General features: G+C 36.0%; 1 protein-coding gene across 2 annotated transcripts; it reads right to left on the bottom strand.

The window, feature by feature from the left end:
• Positions 1 to 3691: 3691 nt before the first annotated feature.
• LOC122277665 (protein REVEILLE 8) lies at positions 3692 to 7954 on the bottom strand. Of its 2 annotated transcripts, none has more exons than XM_043087752.1 (9): positions 7678 to 7954; positions 6926 to 6983; positions 6706 to 6829; positions 6455 to 6613; positions 6223 to 6348; positions 6011 to 6120; positions 5475 to 5534; positions 4302 to 4398; positions 3692 to 4227 (listed from the first exon to the last, which is right to left on the bottom strand). In XM_043087752.1, exons 1-8 carry the CDS (start codon positions 7923 to 7925, stop codon positions 4306 to 4308), a joined length of 978 nt encoding a protein of 325 aa, XP_042943686.1. In that variant the 5' UTR covers positions 7926 to 7954; the 3' UTR covers positions 3692 to 4227; positions 4302 to 4305. The 2 variants fall into 2 exon arrangements, with proteins under 2 accessions (XP_042943686.1, XP_042943687.1); XM_043087753.1 differs by having other exon boundaries at positions 6455 to 6553; positions 7678 to 7921.

Raw genomic sequence — 7954 nt, forward strand, 5'->3', positions numbered from 1 at the left:
GTAAAGTCAAATTAATCAAATACATCTTTTCAACTTTTTAAATATTATAAATTACTAATTAACATGCACAATATCTATAATATAGGTTTTTACTATCATATTTTATATTTTTCAAAAACTTGAACAATAAAATTATATATATTAAAAACTATTACTTCAAGAATCAGTTCGAACAAAATTGTCTCTTCGTTCAAACTACTAGATCTCGTTCAAAATTTCATATATTATCGTTCGAACAACATGATTTTCTTTTCAACGAATCTCATTATTTCTTGCCCCAAAAAAAAAAAAAATATGCAATTCTCCTGCCAAAATATTTGGACTACCATTATACGTTTGACTAGAAAAATACGTCCATTCCAATGGTAGACTAACCAGTCGAATGGTAAACCTATTTGGGGACGATATATTTTCATCCAAGATCAATCAATTCAAAACTAAAATCTCTTATTTGAATGCATGTTAATCCAAAAATCTCAACTCAAACTCAAAATTCGCACCTCATCATTATAATTTTTTCAAATTCTCACACAAAATATAATAAACAATTCAACTTTTTTAAATCCCAATACAATTTTTTCAAATCTCAAAATAATAATAATACTAAAAACTAATATTTTAAACTTTTATCTCAACTCAAAATTCTCATCTCTACCCTCAAACCTCCTGACTGCTGGGATTTTTTGGACCAAAATATAAATTTTGTCTGTAAAAGTTAAACTTGTTAAATCTCTAGAATACGCGCATCAATTTCAAATCCATCCCAATGTTAAAATTTTTAGTTGCGGCGGCTAAAGCATTTCTCATTTATAATAGTAGGAAAAGGTGCGCCTAGGAGTAAGCCGACTCACAAGTATATTGTAGAGACGAAACTTGAGGAACAAAGGCGGAAAAATCGAACATGATCAGTAGGCCGACTCACTGTCATTGCTCTCAATTAATTAAGACAAAGGGCGCCAATACTACAACATGCATTTGCGGAGTCTGAAAGCTTGATCTTTCGTGGATGGTTCTCATCTGAATCTAAAATTTATAGTAATTGAGTATTTTAGTGTAGCTTTAACCTCACAGAAACACAATGGTACTTGACCCAAGGTTCGTTTAGCAAAGGATGAAAAAGACATTGACGATGATAATGACATTTCTAGATGAACCAAAATAACAATCAGGTCAAATTGAAAAATTTTACATACTACATTCTCATCCCATGATGATGTTGCATGACCACCAACCTTTGAATTTTTCTACAATAAAATAAAAGATAATCCATTGTTGATAAGAGTCTCGCATTTTACATAGTAAAATAAAGTGGGACGAGAGCCTAGGATTATTCTTTCAAGTTTTGGAAAAAATACCTATCCATTTGAATTTGGTGGAGTTTAGTACTCGATACTTGGTCCCGGACTAACACTGTAAACCTACTGTGTAAATTTTGGAAAAATCTATGGTCTGCTAGCTTCTTAATTGCCTTTTTAACTCCTTTCTTGATTTAGTATCTATTTATTTTTTATTTTTCTGGGTTCTATTGACACAATTGAAGGACTTAAGAGTAATGTTAGAAACTATATCACTGTCCCACCATTATCCCACTCATACTAACAAGGCAGTCATTGAGTTATACTTGATTGAATAATGATGCATACTACACTCACATCCCACTTTCATCATACTATGTAAAATGTGACACTTTTATCACCCTTGAATCATCTTTTATTTTTTTAACAAAAAACTCAAAGGTTGATGAGCAATACCGCATCGTCATAGGGGGATGTAAAATTTTCCTACTTAATTAAATTCTGTCACATATACAGAGTGGGATAGTGTTGTAGTTTTTAGCATTACTTGTCTTTCATTGAGCTATGCTTCTTTTAATGACACATTATTTTGGTCTCTTGGCTTTTTATTCCTTCAGTGTGTGTATATTGTATCATAGAAAAAAACTACTAAGGAAATCATTGCTATTTAAAAAGATAAAAAGGGAATAATCCCTCTAATATGTTCCATTTTCTTTGTGCAAGATCAAAAGCTGAACTATCGATTAGGTCCATCTATGTTCTAATAGGTTTCATGGTTAGCATGCATGGATGGCTAGAATTTTAGTAAGACCAAAATAACAGTTTGGGCAATATAATTTCTCACTTATTCTCTCCTGAGAAAAGATAAGAAAGTAAAAAATTCTATATTTATGGTTTTGAATTTTAAAAATTCTAATCTATCTTGGCCTTTCTTTTGTTGTAATTTAGGGAAGGTTGTCATCTGTGGCTTCTTGTGGTTTTATAGAATCCAATGGGTTCAAACTAAACCTTGGAATTTAGAAAAGTAATCCCCAATTTTAAGTTTTTCTTACAATAGGGTATATCGATATCAATACCCACTAAATACTGTGTCCACAAACCTAAACTATTAACCTCAAACAGTCTTACCACACAACGACTATATCATTTGTGATTTCAATAATTACATGACTAAAGAGTTATTGACTTCAAAATAATCATTCAAAAAATCTACCATTTGCAATAAAGGGATGCCAAGCACATTATGTACAGAATGTATGTTGGAAACTAAAACCAAAACACATAAAAAGGAGAAAACGAACTTGATTTGAAACTTGGCCCGATTGATGATTCTACCAGTTTTTTAGGGCTAGGATTAGGGTTTGGCTTAGGATTAGGGTTAGGGTTTGGTTTTGGATTAGGGTTTTGATACTGTGTGGGAACGAGATTTTCAGATCTGGGTGGCAAAGATGAAAGGGGTTCATGGGTTTGTGGGTTCAAATTGAGTTTGGGGCTTTTGGGTTCAAGGCTAGTTCGCGGGTTTGTGCGTTCTTGGCTCTTTGGTACGAGGCTAAAATGTGGGTTTGTGGATTTGTGGCTCTTGAGTTCGAGGAGAAGACGAAGATCCAGTGGCTTCATGGAGAAGATGAGGAACCACTGGCTTCGTGAAGAAGACGAATACCTACTGGTTTTATGAAGAAGACAAAGCCGACGGGACAAAGAAGAGGTTTTCGATTCAATGAAGGCTGGTTTCGTGGGGGGGGTGGAGATGGAGGCTGGCTTCGTGAGGAAGACGATGGGAATGGGGATGATGGTTTTGACTAGGATGGAGGGGGATGGAAGGCTAGCTTCCTGGGGAAGGCGATGGAAATGGGGATTCCAGCCTCCAGGTCTCAACTGGGATGGAGGGGGATGTAGTGTTCGTTTGAATTAAAACCAAAACAACACCATTTTGAAATGTGTCATATAGGACATGATGACGCGGGGTTCCCCAAGTCGGTTGTAAGCAGATTTTATGGAAAGCTTATCACCCCCATTAGCTTTGTAAATCATATCCAAGGTCTTTGCAAAGGGAGACAAGTTCTTGACTCAGTACTAATTGTAATTGTCGATAAAGTAAAATCAAAGTGGGATTGTCAGAGTTAAAAAAGTTTGAAATAGATATGCAGTAGTAAAATATTATCTCTCTCCCATTTGAAACTATCAAATACATGTAAGAATTTAGGAGAATCTGGATCATTCAGGACAACGGAAATAGATATAGCATGGATCATAATCAAAAGAGAAAAAGAATAAAGCATTGTCGTGAAATGGAAGTAGCGAAGATAGAACGCAGCGTGGGAAAAGCAACATGAATGCTTTAAGTTCAAGGAAAAAGCCAAAAAGCCACAAGCACGGCTTGATTTCACGAGAAAAACTTGCTCAAAAATAGAAGTTCTACTAAATTATGTCCGTCCAAATGTGCCAAATGAGCACTTACATCATTGGAATTTAATAATCAAATAGATCAAAAGGCAATTATAACATTGAGAAAAAAAGACCTAGATTCCAAAGGCTGAAACAAAAATTACTATACATAAATTCTTGAGGTTACACTTCTCAGAAGACAATCCTACATATCAGAAATAGTATTCTTGCATATATATGTATAAGATGGGACTACCACCAAACAAATTCTCACAAAGATATACAGACTGGTTTAGTTGAAGGCCAAATCAAGAGAATAGCAAAAAACCTTTCCCATTGAGGCCACTGGACATTAAGGTCCTTGTGGACCTCGAAGATGAACCGAAAGTTCTTCTATCAGCATCGCTTAACACTATTTTGGCTACAGCTATATAGTCACATTGTTGAACTTTCAGATTCAAAGCAAGTGCAAAGGAACCTATTGCACCTGTAGTCTAACGGTGCCACCTACGGAAATGGAGAAATTCCTTTAAATACCACCAACCTACTGCAAAGGGAGATGTAAAAGGTAAGTATGAAATAAGAGAAGTACATACTACCTGTAATTTGTAAGGAACTAACCAGTTCAACAGGATAAATCGCTGGTCTGCTTCTTGGCAACAAATCCAGCAGTAACTCCTGTTCTGCTATTGATGTCATATGATGATAGGACCTTCCTCTGAATCAATCCATAAAAATCAAATGGTCAAGTTCACTGAACAGTTATCCAAGAAATGCAAATGTAAAACCCCACACTAAGGAATAAGTACAGAACCTGTCCAAGGAAATTTTTCAGTTCTTTTTTTTCTATTTTACTTTTCTTTCATCTCCCCTCCCCTCCCCACCCCCATCCCATCTCACTTTCATCACACTATGTAAAATGTAACACTTTTATCACCCTTGGATCATCTTTTATTTTTTAAAAGAAATATTCAAAGGTCAATGGGCAGTACCACCTCATCATAATGGCAAGGAAGTGGGATGGCAGTGTGGCATTGAAAATTTTCCTTTCTAGAATCATACAATGCATATATTTTTGTTATTGGATATTAAACTCTGGTGTGGGCATTCACATATTTTGGACTACTTAATGATATTTGTGATTGGTTATTCACCATGTCTATTCCGAATCTCCATTTCTCTCAAGAATAAGAACAGTTCTAGTACGATATATAGTGAAAACCCAATCACCAATTAGTGAAATAGGTACTGATATTTACCATTATTCACTAGTTTTCCATCACATAGGTAATGTGTCTTTGGTTGTAAAATCTTTTATCTAAAGCATCAATACTAATTCTATAGTAATGAGAGTAGAAGTACGACGAGAAAATTAAAAAAGAGACAAAGGGTATGCTGCAGACCTCAAGACTCAGCAGAACAGAGAATTATAATATTGAATTCAACCACCACAGATCATTGCTTAGGGATGGCAATTTCTGTATTATAATTACAAAGAAAAATGTTTGGTCTGTATCTTGCATGCCCTAAGACTGTATCTAGCATTACCCTATACTAACTGATGTGGCAGGATTTTATATCAGTAGTGTATTTATTGTGTCAATAGGCCAGCTTGCAAATAGTATTTTCATATAAAAGCACAAAATTCTGCAGAGAGACTAAACTCTAAAGGAAAAATGAGGCCTGAGAATTTAAACCAAAATCTACTTAAGAGACATGACATGTAAACGCATAACAAGAAAGAAAGAGATGTACCACAGAGTTATGATCATAGAAAGAATGAAAAAGACTTACAATTGGCTCAAAATCAGGGCTAGTCAAGTTAACAGTGAGGTTTCTCATCAACAACAAGACCTGCACAAGTCACCAATTGAATTATAAATGCAATGCATCTTTTCAAACAATGAAACACAAAGTTCGGACTTCTTTTATCTTTTCTTTTTGTAATATTCAGAAGGGGGGACACTGTATGTTAGCAATTTCATATTGGCAATACATGAGACTATCATAAAGCAAAGCAACTCCTGTAACTGGCCCCCAGCATGTATTGTCAACCATTATTCTTCCCACTGAAAATATATTTCTCCATGGTGCTGCTGGAAGATCTAAGGCATCATTCTACATATCTGAATATATTATTATTCACCACAGACACCAACATACCAGGTCCTTTAAAATGGATTTTCTACATGGTAAAAAAAAAAAAAAAAGTTGCTCCCTATTTGGGCTTGGGCTCAACCGATGAGCATCTCAGTGATCTGCTGATAATGAAATTGCGTATCTTTGCTAGTGGCTCTTACAATAAATTAGTGGAACTGAATTCAACTCACAGTTTCAAAATTTATGGGATCCATTTCCTTGAGCTTCTGCACATGGCCATCGGTTTCTGGATCAAATACACTCCCAATGAAGCTATAAACTTCAGCAAAATCTGGTATACCTGCAAAACATAGACAAATATAGCCCAGATTTATCATTATTCTTGTTTCATTTTTAAGTTAGGTGACGTGGGGAATTAATTAACTAAGGACTAGAAGATTACCATGAAGCACAGAAGCTTGTTTCCCCTGATTTGGTATTTCAGAACATGGAAGTGTTATACATGAGCTTCCAATGCCACTAAAACCACTGTTACTAATCCTTGGCACCCCCTTTGATGCAATATCAGCTGAATCAATAACAGTGTATAGCATGATAAGTCAAAGAAAATTCCCCGAATAGTGAGTCTACCAAAATTATCATCAAGACAAGTACAAATAAAGGAGTAGGCATACCTTCAGTTCTAGGAAGACTAGTTAAGTCATCATGTGATGTCACAATTTTGCTTGATGAAGCATTTATCAGCATGGAAGTGTCATCCCACGGAGAATATCCTGGTGCAAGATTATTTAGCAAAGAAGGATAAGCTATGGATGCTTGTAGTGGCACCAAAACTGCCAATCCAAGAAATTGCATGTGAGAATGTCAAAAAACCAATATTGCTGTTTTAAAGGAACGCAATTCATTATCCTAAAGTCAGCCACACCATTTTTGGAAGCTTTTTGTGGGTAAGGATGAGATGCCTTCCGCTTTGGACGAGGAGGAGGCACATGTGCAATTGTCCCATTCTTTTGGACCTTCAAGAAGTACTTTTGGGCATGACTTCGAATCTGCAAAACAAAGATACTTAGAAACAACTGTTACCTCCCAAAAAGGAAGAAAAGAACATGAAAATGAAACCACGTCAGTAAATCAATGTACTCAACCTGAATTACTGTCTTTGAACCCACAAAATCTTCAATTTTCTTCCAGTCACGGTCAAACCTAAATAACACCAAAAACAAGGGGGAAACAACTCATTTCAGAGTATATCCCGTCTAAAAGAAATCATTGAAAGTTTAGTCAATTAACGAATACAGAACGTCCCCAAATTTTGGTCGAACCATGACAAACAAAATTAAAAAAAATTAATTACGTTTCAATTTCCATAGAAAAGGCCTTTTGCAGAGATAGCTTATTGAAACATAACAAAATAGATTGTTAATTCAGTCGAACTCGTTACGATAGTCCTGTATCAGACCTGAAAGTCTCGGAGCTACAACAGAATTACTAAGCGGTAACAAAAATTTGCCTAAAAAAAGAGACCACACAGAGTAACAGGGTCTACATTCAAAATCACTATAAAATGTTTTTAACCGGGAAATACGATGAAAAAAGTAGGAAAGAAAGAAAATTAAAAGAGCTAAGACGACCCATAAGATTGAGAAATTAAGAACAGCAATCAAATCACTACGCCTAAGCATAATTTCCCTGTGAGACTAAAGATCAAAGAAGTTCACATGCAGTTCGGGTATATTTCCAGAAAGTGGTCAATTCGCTTTCAGTAATAGATGCAGGCTAAAAGTTTGCGTTCAACCTCAAGAAAGTTAATATGTATGATGATTTAAGGGAATCCGAGAGGAAAGTTTGAACCGAAAAGGGAGATGGAGGAAAGCACTGAAGAGAATCATCAACTCACAGCTGAAGTGCTTCAAGGAACTTGTCGTGCTCTTCCTCGGTCCAGCTCTCTCTGGACTTGGTGATGGTGTACGGCTTCCTAACCTTCTTGCCGGAGCCATCGCCGGTCGTCGATGTGGCCATGGATTGAGGGTTTACAGACTGTGACTTCAGGTTTAAACGCGTAGATAAAAGTCGAGAGAGGGAGGGAGTGAGTAGAGAACTGTGGCGGGCAGGCCCGGGTGTTTGTGCGGTGGGTAATTCAACCATTTGAGGCCGCTCATTTAAATGGCCAGTAT

The sequence above is a fragment of the Carya illinoinensis genome, chromosome 9 (assembly GCF_018687715.1).
Source record: "Carya illinoinensis cultivar Pawnee chromosome 9, C.illinoinensisPawnee_v1, whole genome shotgun sequence".
Lineage (NCBI taxonomy): Eukaryota > Viridiplantae > Streptophyta > Magnoliopsida > Fagales > Juglandaceae > Carya > Carya illinoinensis.

Excerpts from the sequence above, each read along its gene's own strand:
- LOC122277665 (XM_043087752.1), bottom strand. The coding sequence starts at position 7,925 with ATGGTTGAATTACCCACCGCACAAACACCCGGGCCTGCCCGCCACAGT. Across the intron at positions 6,984-7,677 it reads TTCCTTGAAGCACTTCAGCT|GTTTGACCGTGACTGGAAGA; the intron begins GTGAGTTGATGA and ends GGTGTTATTTAG. Across the intron at positions 4,399-5,474 it reads GCCCTGATTTTGAGCCAATT|AGGAAGGTCCTATCATCATA; the intron begins GTAAGTCTTTTT and ends GGATTGATTCAG.